The 13059-nt window shown below is 45.0% G+C and overlaps 1 protein-coding gene across 1 annotated transcript; it reads left to right on the top strand.

Moving 5' to 3' along the window:
* Positions 1–1209: 1209 nt before the first annotated feature.
* LOC141133776 (E3 ubiquitin/ISG15 ligase TRIM25-like) lies at positions 1210–9254 on the top strand. Its single transcript, XM_073623333.1, has one exon. It carries the CDS (start codon positions 1249–1251, stop codon positions 3025–3027), a length of 1779 nt encoding a protein of 592 aa, XP_073479434.1. The 5' UTR covers positions 1210–1248; the 3' UTR covers positions 3028–9254.
* The last annotated feature ends 3805 nt before the right edge of the window (positions 9255–13059 follow it).

Genomic DNA, 13059 nt, shown 5'->3' with positions numbered 1-13059 from the left:
GCTTTGCTCTCCCCTAAAGCACTGATGATACAGCTATACATTTAAGCCTGCTCCAATCCTCCAGTATCCACAGCTCTTTATACACAGGAACTTCCCCCATGTTATCAGTTTTCCCATGGTACTGAATGTCTATGGTGAACTTTGCATACTAGGACTGCAGTCTTCACTGCCCCAGCAGCAAGTTGGTTACTGTCAGTTTCCTTTACTGACATCCACAAGGTGGAAGTGATTTCCAAACGGCTGCATTACCATCCACCTTCCCCCCACTTGAAATCAGCCTGTACGCTGATATTTGCTAGGATAATCAGCTTCATGTTAGATGACCCATTAGGAGATATCATCTTGTGTTTACATGATAGGAGGTGTGCATGGTCTTTGTTTGTGGTGGCCATCTGTGTTGGTTCAAGACAACGTTGTCTATTTTATGAATTGGTGGTGGTACCTGTTTTTAAACTACATTTTTTGATTGGTGTTTAAGTGAATCATTAAGAAACATAATTTACATTTTTGTTAATTGCCTGTTCCTCTTTGATGAATTGCTTTCATTTGGAATTGGCTTCCAATTCCATTTCTTCTCCCCCTCTTTTTTTGATATGCGTAATTAATTCAGAGGAACGCACCTATATTACTGCTTGAGTGCCATTGGTGTCAGCAATTTTCCTTATTATACACAGGCACAGACATTACTGAACCTCTGCCTGTTGTTACTACACTGTTAAGCAGAACCTTTCAGTTCCTTTTTACCCCTCTGTTGTTTTAAATTACACCCACCATGCCTGTTAACCCACTCTACAAGGAAGGATATCAGCTCTCCCTGACTCTGAATGTCACTATTAGGTTTCTGGAGGCCCGGGACCTTGCTACACATGCTAAAACCCCGTTTACTTTCTCTATTGTCCACGTATCTGCATTGTTTTATGGGTGACAGAGCTGCCGTACATTGCGCGGGTTTCAGTTAATCTGTCGGAAGATCTGACAGGGTTTGAGACAGTCTGTCGCACAGGCGCACTGCGGGCGATTGGAATATCTGACGGGTTTCAGTTAGTCTGTCTTGCGCAGGCGCGAAGATCTGACGGGGTTCATGTTTATGTGTTGGGTGCAATGGGCAGTACAGCCAACTCGTCAAAATCTGCTGCCAGAAATTATCTCACTGGAGATTTTGACGAGTTGGCTATTTTGACAGAACACCGGTTCAACTTCATTTCAGTTCCAGACACTTGCATTTTCATTTCTCTTCTGCTTTCTGCGATGGCGTCTGCTGATCTGAGAGCTGAGATGGAATGTTCCATCTGTCTGAACATTTATACCGATCCTGTAATGCTGAGATGTGGAGACAACTTCTGCCGGGTCTGTATTGATCGTGTGCTGGATACACAGGAGGGGACTGGAGGATATTTCTGTCCTGTATGTAGAGAGAAGTTTACGAATCGTCCTGCACTGCACAGGAACATAACACTGCGTAACATAATGGAGAATTTCCTGTCTGCACAGCTAGATCAGGAGGAGTCCGGGGTCTTTTGTACTCACTGTGTGGACTTTCCTGTACCTGCTGTTAGATCCTGTCTACACTGTGAGGTTTCTCTGTGTGATAAACACCTGAGAGTCCACAAAAAGTCCCCAGAACACATCTTAACTGACCTCCCCTTGCCCATGGAGAGAAGGAAATGCTCCATCCATAAGAAGATCCTGGAGTATTACTGCACTGAAGATGATACCTGTATCTGTGTGTCCTGCCATTTGGCTGGAGAACATCAGGGACACAAGGTGGAGATACTGGATAAGGCTTCTGAGAAGAAGAAGGAGACACTGCGGAATGTTCTGCAGAAACTTCTGACAAAGAGAGAGGAGACGGAGGAAAAAGTCCAAAGTCTGCAGGAACACAGGAGGAAAGTAGAAGAAAAAGCAGCTGGTGACACCGAGAGAGTCACTGCCCTGTTTAGAGATCTCAGGAGACGTCTGGAAGACCTGGAGAAGAGAGTCCTGAGGGACATCTCCGGGAGGGCAGAGCGGATCTCCATCTCCATCCGGGATCTGGAAATAAAGAAGGAGGAGCTGTCCAGGAAGATGCGTCACATTGAGGAGCTGTGCAACATGACGGATCCACTGACTGTCTTACAGGAATCAGACACAGGTGACTTGTGTGATACTGAGGATGGAGATAATGAGGACAGAGAGAGACATGAGGAACTCCTCCATGATGGAGGGGGTCTGGATGTGGCGGGGGTCTTACACACAGGTTTATCTGATATAATAACAGAGGTAAATGAATACTTCCCGATACAGGAAGCTGCAGACATATTAATGGCTAGTAATGAGCTACAGATATCATATGACAGGAAAACCGCTTCTGGGTCATATTTAGACCAGAATCACCCAGAAACACCAGAGAGATCTCAGGATGATTCTCAGGTGATGAGCAGTCAGAGTTTCTCCTCAGAGCTACATTACCGGGATGTGGATGTTGGGGGATCAGAGAACTGGAGAGTTGATATGTGTTACCCTGCAGACATATTACTGGATGTAAACACAGCTCATAATAAGCTACAGATATCAGATGATAGGAAAACTGTATCCAGGTTAGATAGGAACCAGAAGCACCCACAAGCACCAGAGAGATTTCAGTATTGTCCTCAGGTGTTGAGCAGTCAGAGTTTCTACTCAGGGAGACATTACTGGGATGTGGATGTCGGGGGATCAGATGAATGGGTAGTTGGGATGTGTTACTCCAGTATAGAGAGGAGAGGACGTAAGTCAGAGATTGGAGAGAATAACAAGTCCTGGGGATTGGACAGGTCTGGTAATCAGTATATTGTGATACATGACAGTGAAGAGATCCACTTACCCACCAATCTCTCCAGTAACAGAGTCAGGATATATCTGGATTATGAGGCCGGGAGGATCTCCTTTTATGATCTGTGTGACCCGATCCGACATCTCCACACCTTCACCACCACCTTCACTGAGCCCCTCCATGCTGGGTTTAATGTATTGAAAGGTTGTATAAAGATATTTGGGGGGGAAATGTGAGAACTCCGCCCAGAGTCTGGTGACATCACAGGATTGGGTGATGGGATTGGATCATTGATTAGCCAATGGTTGGAGGAAGTGGTGACTCCATAGATAGAGGAGCCACCCTAAGACAGGATATGTGTTACTGGCAGGATCACCAGATGAAAATAAAGGAAAAAAGCCTAAGATTGGTAAGCTTCAATATATATAATTTTTGTTTTTGGGGTTTATTACAAGTTTACGTCTTTATCCCAGAGCAAGCAAGTTGTAAATAAGAATTAGAAAAGTGTCAGAATTCCTTATCTATATACTTGTCCTGGGTCAGAGACTGAGACAGTATTGAAGGCAAAGCATCAGCATGACAGCTAGGGAACTAGCATTCTCACAAGGAGTTTAGCAATGGCAGCCCCCATTATTCTCTCATAACAGATGCCCTTTAAACCCTTCAATACCGGGCACTTTCCCCCCTTCCTACCCAGGCCAATTTTCAGCTTTCAGCGCTGTCACACTTTGACAATTGCGTGGTCATATAACGCTGTACCCAAACAAAATTTTTACTATTTTTTTGAGACAGTAATGCCGCGTACACACGATTGGAAATTCGGCCAGCAAAAGACCGATGAGAGCTTTAGGTCGGAAAATCCGACCGCGTGTATGCGCCATCGGTCTTATGCTGGCCGAATTCCAGCCAGCAAAAGATTGAGAGCATGTTCTTAATTTTTCGGTCGGAAAAAGTTCCTATCCGAAAATGCGATCGTCTGTACACATTCCGACGCGCAAAATTCCTACGCATGCTCGGAAACAATTTGACGCATGCTTAGAAGCATTGAACTTCATTTTCTCGGCTCGTCGTAGTGTTGTACGTCACCGCGTTCTTGGCGGTCGAAGGTTTCAGAGAACTTTTGTGTGACCGTGTGTATGCAAGGCAAGCTTGAGCGGAATTCCGTCGGAAAAGCCGTCATATCTTTTTCCGACGAGAAGTCCGATCGTGTGTAAGCGGCATTAGAGCTTTTTTTTGGTGGGATTTCTTTACTATTGGGTTTTTTATTTTTTTGCTAAATAAAGGAAAAATTCTGAAAATTTTGAAAAAAAAAAAAAAAGTTTTACTTAGTTTCTGTTATAAAGTTTTGTAAATAAGTAATTTTTCTCCTTCACTGTTGGGTACTGAGAGGTGGCACTGATAGGCTGCACTGATGAGCACTGATAGGCGACACTTATGGGCACTGATAGGCGGCACTGATGTGCACTGATTGGTGGCACTGATGGGCGGGACTGATGGACACTGATGAGCAGGCACTGAAAGGCAGCACTGATTGGCATCACTGAGGGGCACTGATTGGCATCACTGATGGGCACTTTTGGGGCTGCACTGATGATCAGTGCCCTGATTATCTGTGCAGATCTCCCCTGTGAGGAAATGCTGCTGATTGTCTCTCTGCAAATAACCGGAATTTCCTTGTTTACATATGATCAGCTGTGATTGGACACAGCTGATCACATGGGTAAAGAGGCACGTCATGGGCTCTTTACCGAGATCGGTGATGCTCCATATCCCATGGACACAGCGCACCACCGATCGTCGTGCGCCCCCGCGGGTGGGCTACCACGCCGAGAGTGAAATTGCACCATATGACGTCATCCTAGAACATAATAGCTGCCGCCCGCCCATCATTTCACAATAGGGTGGGTGGGAGATGGTTAATTATAAAATGTAGTTCATTAACTGACACGATGATAACTGCCAGGGGTGTCTGGATTCCAGGGACTGTCCCGGGATTTAGAGGGTTGTCTCTGGAAATGTTGCCGATTTGAATATATTTTTTCTATCATGATTTGTATTACAGAGTCAGTTCACCTTCGTTGTAATAATAATCGGTGACGGGTATTTTATTTCTCATTTTCCTGTTTCTATCAATGTCGGCAGTTTTCAGTCCTGGAAATACACGTCTCCTTCATACAGGACAGAATTCTGGGAAATCTTTGGAAGATATATGAGGAATAATGAGGTTGTCTCACTTCCTGTTAAAGCAGAACTCCGTACTGTATTCATGTAAACAGAGCCGTCTTCATTTCTCTCTTCTATCTGCCTGGAGTACAGCTTTACATTAGAAGACACCCCAACAGTCTCCTCCTCATTGCTTTCCTAAGAATTTGTTAGATTTTTTCTCTGAATGTTTTCTCCTAAAGTCTCCATTTATATAGAGAAATGTTCTTTTATCATATAGTGATAGGAAGTGATGAGGATTTAGTGTTATAGGGGAATGGCTGGACTGAGGAGCTGCTATAACTAGTATTGTCCATGTCTAAAGGGGTCCCGGGAAATCTTTATTTCATAGAAAAGAATCCAGAAATAGATTGTGCTTGGCAGAAGAGCTGACAATCTACATCAGATTTCCCCTGTGATAACCCCAGAGACATCTATCATCTGTTATAGTCATCCTGCCGTCCACCAGAGGACCCGATTAGGAATGTTCATGTTTCTATTGGTCATGTTCTATTTCTATCACTGAAATAGTCATATGCTGCCAATTTGCTTGCCAAATCAGAATATGATTGTTAGGACTGCCCTGCCCCGTATTCCAACATTTTATGCTCTACCAAAGCTGCATAAGGACATGTGCAAACCATCGGGTCGGCCAATAATCTCGGGTAACGGCTCCTTAACCGAAAAATTAAGTCAGTTCATAGACGGCCATCTGCGACCATACGTGCTGAATATACCCAGTTATGTAAAGGATACTATGCATCTATTGCAGATTATAGATAGTATCCACGTCCCACCAAAATCTCTGTTGGTAGCTTTGGACGTTGAAGCCCTATACAGTTCAATACCCCATGATAAGGGAATTGCCTGTATTCGGCACGTGTTGTCGCGGGATGGCCACCTTAATGAAATGAAAAGACATTTTCTGATTGATGCCCTGGACTTCATTTTAAACCATAACTATTTTATGTTCAATGGCAGTTTTTTCCTCCAGGTACAGGGGGTTGCGATGGGGACCTCATGTGCCCCATCGTATACCAACCTGTACCTGGGGGAATGGGAAAGCATGTTGGAGCAGTCCGAATCCTTACGTATCTACATGGATAATGTGGTGATTTGGCGTCGATACATCAACGACATTCTGCTTGTTTGGGATGGCACCCCGGACAATCTTAAACGTTTTTTGCAAGAATTGAATAGCAATCCCTTCAACCTTACTTTCACCATGATGTTCCATGAACACATGACTACCTTTTTGGACGTGACAATTCATAAGCAACAAGATGGCTCACTAACCAGCTCTCTATACCGAAAGCCGACATCTGGCAATTCTATCCTACACGCCACCAACTTTCACCCCTAACCCTTGATTCATTCGATTACCTACAGCCAGTACCTACGTGTCAGGAGAAACTGCACTGACGACAAAGTCTTCAAATGAGAGGCTGACTTGTTGATGGAGAGACTCCTGGCACGTGGGTACTCCAAGACATGCCTAATAAGGGCCTTCAGACGGGCATGTTACAAACCTAGACATGAACTAATTTTCAATCCAGAATCTAATAGAAATAAAACCAATCCCATTCATATTATAACCAGGTATTCAAACCAACACAGGACCGTTAAAATTATTGTTGAACGGTACTGGCATGTCCTTAAACTAGATCCTACCATTGGCCCCTTCGTACAGGACAAACCGTCCTTCACTTTCAAGCGTGCCAGATCCATCAGGGACAATCTAGTGTCCAGCGAATATTCAGGGGGTGGCGTGGGTAAACAAGATCCCTGCAAACGCCCGAGTACTTTTAGGTGTGGCGGATGCCAATATTGCCAATTCATGAACATGAAACCAAACATCAAATTGACCAAAGGTCACAAGTATGCACCCAAACATTTTGCAAACTGCAGGACAATTGGGGTGGTATACTTATTAATTTGTGACTGTGCATGTTATTATGTTGGTAAAACAAACAAGGAATTTTGGCGGTGGGCATACCGCTATATAGCCTCAATGAAATCATGCAATCCCAGCCTACCATTGGGCGGACACGTTTCTGCTTTCTTGCGAGAATATTCCCTAAAGTGTCCTTCTTGATTCTAGATCGTGTTCACCCAGGGCTACGTGGTGGCGATTGGAACAAAACCCTGTTGCAAAAAGAACAGAAATTGATCTATCGCCTTCAGGCCACCAAGCCAGCCGGCTTGAATGACGCCATTCCTTTTCGACCCTATTTGGAGGGATTTACCTCGAGAGGGTCGGAGTGGGACCCCCCTGAGGTTACTATGCCCCAGTTCTTGTGAAACTCTATTGATACAAGTCATCCCCATAGCTTCTTTCTTGGGTACAGCAGTCAGATATTCTCCCTCACATTTTTGACACTTGCAGATTGATACAATCGCACCACTGTAAAATGATGTAGAAGGTTGAACATGGGACTTTATATGGATATGTATAATTTTATATATTATATATGGATGTGTATATAGTACAAATCACATGCATAGGTATTTCTGTTTTAAACATTGATTACCATGGATAGCGGTACATGCCCCTCCTCCTTTGTCATTTTCAGTGCACTCCTTTTTATTGTATTTTTTGCCCTTTTTCCTTTTTTTGTTTTTCTTTTTCCCTGTTTTTCCTCTTATCTCAACCTGTGCATTCTTTCCAATGCTCCTGAAATGAGTGCCGTTTGCTGCTATGGTTTTTTGATCCTGGGCTGGTGCTGGACTGGGGAATTGGCTGGTCCGCGCTCTGACAGTACACTCGGCGCACGGGGGCCAATGTGTCATCCTTTCGTCTGACACTTTTGGCCTCCTCTCCTATGATCGTACATGGCCGGGATATGTTTATCCCGTTGCCATGACGATCAGCGCGCCGCAAGCCCTTGACGCGGATGTCAGCTCCCTCCCAGCACATGTCTGGACGCGGATGCGTGTGTGGGGTTCGGGGGGGCTGGCCTGCGCGCCGAGGACTCGGAGGGTCACCTCTCCCACCTCTACGATGCCTGTTCAGGCACAAGTCAGCTGTGTCAGTTCTTCCCTTAATGAGCGGGGATATTTAGGCTGCGGGTGCGGACACCCAGTCTCATGCTAGTACAGGCATCAGACTGGTCGTGCAGCCGCTCACTCCCCAAGGTAAACCATTTAACCTTGCTTTGCAGATTATACACTATATATTTTTTTATATGACTTTTTGTAGAGAGCAATGTGCCTCTACATATAATCTTACTTCCATACTGGACTACAATGGTTATTGCCCACTTTGGACACTCCGTGCTGTAGTCTGAGCTCTATATATATGTGTATATATATATATCTATATATAGATATATATATATAGATATATATACGGCTGGTGTCTGTGACTTCAATTAATCACATAGCACCACTCATTTTTCTCCTTTTCCTTTTTAGTTATTTTGTGCAGAGGATTCCACCGCTCTCCCTCTTTTCTGTGATTCGTTCTCACTGGGGGATTCCACACCACTTCTGACCAGACAGCGCCCCAGGTGACGTCCCCTTACCCCTCTTTAGGAATGACCTACCCTCCATGTACCAACGGGTATGTAAAGGAGACATACATACTCCTACCACACCAATTTAGAGTAGGTGCAAGCCTATTTAGGCTCAACCCTGCCCTTATACCCACGGGGTGGGTTCTGTCATATTGTCTTTTTTCTCCTTTAGCTAACAGGACATCTATGGCATTGGATAATATTGGTGCCATACTATAGGTGGTAGGGCGCCCTTTGTGTTTTGTCTTGGGTCGTGGATTTGTGCATTTTCTGGTGACAAGCGTTAGTTCACGGATCTGATCCCTGTCGGCAAACCATTCATCCCCATTTTTTCCTGAAGTTGGATGCTACCTGATGTTGGCTTAGGAGTAACACGGTCATAACATTTCTTAAACATGCTATTGAAATTTGATTTCTATGCTATATGAATGTATTTGAACAGTATATCATGTTTGGTTCTTACGGTGTTGCTTATTCTGTTTTTCTTTGCAAAATGTTTTTAGATAACCATATGCCTCACCATCAGCCCCTGAAGAAGAGGTTTCAACCTTTATAACCTTGAAACGCGTCGGGACTCTGTTTTCAGTCCCTCGCTGAAACAGTCTGTGTGGGGTTTATTGCATTATTGTAAACAGATATGTATACTCCTTTTTGCCACCAACATCTGTAATTGCTGGCATCCACCTCTTTTATCATCTGTCATGTTTTAGCTTTTGATAATAAAATTAGATACTTTTTTGACTTATTATTTGTTTGAAGACTCTTGCCTATAAAGTCCCACCAGAGGAAATATCCCATTGTGATTTCTATCACTGGAGTCATGTGATCAGTTCTGTCAATCATTTTTCGGATCTTTTCTGTTCTAATAATGTCTAGTAATTAGAAGTGATTGTAAGGAATTGTATTGTATTGGAAGTGATTTCTTTATAATAAATGGAGATGAAGCATTTCCTCAGATTGGGTTGTGCTCACTATGATATGAGAAGTTCTAGAACCCCAAAGACCCGTGACACCAGGGTTACTGTGTATATTCAGAATGAGCCCCACCACTGCACACTGCGTGATCTGAGCCAGAAGAAGCCCCGCCCACATCCACCAATGGGAATCAGTATAGAGGCTGATAGGGGGAGGGGCTGGAGGAAGACACTTCTACACAGGGACTTCTGCACGTCACAGATGGACATGACCTGAAATTATGGAGTTCTACTGATGTCTTTAGTATTTCAGGAAAGAAGCTGAAAAACAAAGAAATCTAGATATTAGAATGGAGTCATTCTGCTATGATGGGGCTGAAGTCATTTCCCATGATCCTCGGAGTGAGTATTACAGGAAATTATTATTTTACCTATAACTGGGAGATCAATGTTTATTATAAATGTAGTTGTTGTTCTGTTTTAAGCATTTGAAGGTCAAAATTTTCCATCCTCACCTTAGTAACATGAGTCTTGTAGGAGAGAAGGCAGGAAATGACACAGAGGAAGGAGGAAATGACATCACAGAATATGGGAGGAGAGATAGGATAGAACAGAGGAGGAGAGTAGAGAGAGAGAGGAGGCAGGAGAGAAAAAAGAGAGAGATGACGGAGTGGGAGAGAAAATAAAGAGGGAGATGAGAAGGTAGGAATGGAGACAAAAAAGGAAGGAGGAGAAGTGAGAAGAGAGAGTGAGGAGGAGGGGAGAAGGGAGAGGAGGAGAGAGAAAGGATAAAATCAGAGAGAGGAGGGAAGCTAAAAAGAAAATATAGAGGAGGGGAAAGAGGAGAGGAAACAAAGAGGGGATAAAGGAAGAGAGAAGTGAGAGGAAGAAGGAGGAGAAGTAAAGAGAAAGGAAGAGAGAAAGCAGCAGAGAGAAAAGAGAGAGATAGGAGGGAGGAGAAAAAAAAAGAGGAGAGGAGCTGTGACAGAATGTCCAGCACCCTGCTTGGGTGCTTCCATCAAGATACAGCTTCCTGCAGTCTGGACCCCGTTATCATGGGATCACGTTATCAATTACTTGTCAATCGGTTTCTCTGCTGTGAAAGCCATGATTGGCCAAAGGCAGGGTGCCTTTGGCCAATCATGGCGCAGGGGGCTAAGTCCACTCCCCACACTATATAAGGCTGCTTACATAGCGGAGGTATATAGTGTAATGAATGAGAGCAGCAAAATGACATTTCTAAAGAAAAAAATTTCATTTAAACCTGCTCGCGGATGTAATGTATTGGCGGATACCGGCAATTTACATAAAAATAATTGAAAAAAATTACATGAGTTCCACCCACGTCCACACCATTCAGGTCTGGTATGGATTTTAAGTGGAACCCCGTGCCCAAATTTTTTAAAAAATGGCATGGGGGTCCCCCCTCAAAATCCATACCAGACCCTTATCCGACCATGCAACCTGGCAGGCTGCAGGAAAAGGGGGGGGGCAAGAGAGCGCCCCCCTCCTGAACCATACCAGGCCACATGCCCTCAACATGGGGAGGGTGCCTTGGGGTCCCCCCCAAAACACCAAGTCCCCCCATGTTGATGGGGACAAGGGCTCTTCCCCACAACCCTTGCCCGGTGGTTGTGGGGGTATGCGGGCGGGGGGCTTATCTATCGTGAAGTGAACAAGGACCTGATATGTATTTTTCATGGGGGGAGGGCAGTGCTGCCACCAGGCAGAAGAGACACTACCTACAAGGACTGCGAAGAAGCTCCTAATATGTGGCACTTTGATGAATCATGTCCCAAGGTCTGATGAGAAAGCCTCAGCTGTTCACTGTGAATGGCTACAGATCCTCATCAGACCCTGAAACAAGAACGAGATACCGTGACACCGGCTTTACATTTTTAAATGTCCCGACTCCCAACCTACAATGTCACAGTGTGCCCCAATCTGTACAGCTTCCCTATGCCTCAGTGCTGCATGCTGTTTTCTTCTGCACCTCCCCGGGGGTCGGTCCACCAGTATGCCTACAGGCAAGGAGAACTGTGGGCCTCAGTAATAATAACAAGCGGGGACACAGGCAGCTCCAAGTCATACAGGCGCCCCCAGCTCGCAATGTGACTGGATTTGTAATGGTACATAAAACAACAAAATATATGCACTCGTTATCTGCTTTAAATATACATTGAGGAAGAGGTAGAACTCTAACAGGAAGAGGTGGAGCCTAAAGAGGAAGGGGTGGATCTTAAACAGGAAGGGGTGGGACACATTTAGATGGGAAGGTGCCCAATTTTAGTCTTGCCTAGGGCAGCACAAAAACAAAATACACCACTGTATAAAGGGTATAAAGAAAAGCAACTTATGCCGCGTACACACGATCGGAAATTCGGCCAGCAAAAGACCGATGAGAGCTTTTGGTCGAAAAATGCCACCGTGTGTATGCTCCATCGGACTTTTGCTGGCCAAATTCCAGCCAGCAAAAGATTGAGAGCATGCTCTCAATTTTTCGGTCGGAAAAAGTTCCTATCCGAAATTCCGATTGTCTGTAGCAATTCCGACGTGCAAAATTCCTACGCATGCTCGGAAACAATTTGACACATGTTCGAAAGCATTGAACTTCATTTTCTCGGCTCCTCGTACTGTTGTACGTCACCGCATTCTTGGCGGTCGAAAGTTCAGAGAACTTTTGTGTGACCACGTGTATGCAAGACAAGCTTGAGCGGAATCATGTCGGAAAAGCCATCATATCTTTTTCCGACCAAAATCCTGACCGTGTGTACGGGGCATTAGAGATATTAAACAACAAGTATTTACCCAAGATATGAAGGAGCTTCTTAACCACTTCTCTACTGTCCTATTGTGGAATGACGTCCGCAAGGTGGCTCAGTTATCTTGACTGGGCCTCATATGACATCCAGCAGGATAAGCGGCTCGGGGGGGAGCAGCGAACGGTAGTGCTCCGACACACCGCATCTCCGATCGTGGTAAAGAGCCTATGACATAGGCTCTTAACCACGTCATCAGCGGTGACCAATCACAGCTGGTCACAGCAGTAACCAGGAAGTGGCGGTAATCAGCTTTCCTCAGTTCGCGCTGATAAGATACGAGCAGAGGAGTGCCGATAGGCGGCTCTCCTGACAAGGGGGGTCCATGCTGGTAATCAGCACATTTATTATCAGCGCAGCCCCCATCAGACGTGCCAATCAAGAATGCTAATTAGTGCCCATCAGATGCTAATCAGTGCCCGTCAAAATGCCAATAAGTGCCAATCAGCAACACCTGTCTATGCCCATCACAGATGCCAATCAGTGCCCATCAGTAATGACTCTCAGTGCCTCCTCATCAGTGCTGCCTATCAGTGCCTTCTATTAGTGCCCATAAGTGCCGCCTATCAGTGTATATCATTGCCGTCTATCAATGTCCATCAGTGCCACCTATCAGTGTCCATCAGTGCTGCACATCAGTGCTGCCTATCAGTGCCCTTCAGTGCTGCATATCAGTACCGCTTATCAGTGCCCATCAGTGCTGCACATCAGTGTTGCCTATCAGTGCTGCCTATCAGTGCGGCATACTATTGCCTCCTCATCAGTGCCCATCAGTGTCACCTTATCAGTGCCACCTCATCAGTGCCGCCTCATTAGTG

The sequence above is a fragment of the Aquarana catesbeiana genome, linkage group LG03 (assembly GCF_042186555.1).
Source record: "Aquarana catesbeiana isolate 2022-GZ linkage group LG03, ASM4218655v1, whole genome shotgun sequence".
Taxonomy (NCBI): Eukaryota; Metazoa; Chordata; class Amphibia; order Anura; family Ranidae; genus Aquarana; species Aquarana catesbeiana.
The sequence above is the reverse complement of the archived record's forward strand: the minus strand, read 5'-3'. Positions and strand labels throughout refer to the sequence as shown.

Coding starts and splice junctions, on each gene's coding strand:
- LOC141133776 (XM_073623333.1), top strand. CDS start 1,249: ATGGCGTCTGCTGATCTGAGAGCTGAGATGGAATGTTCCATCTGTCTG.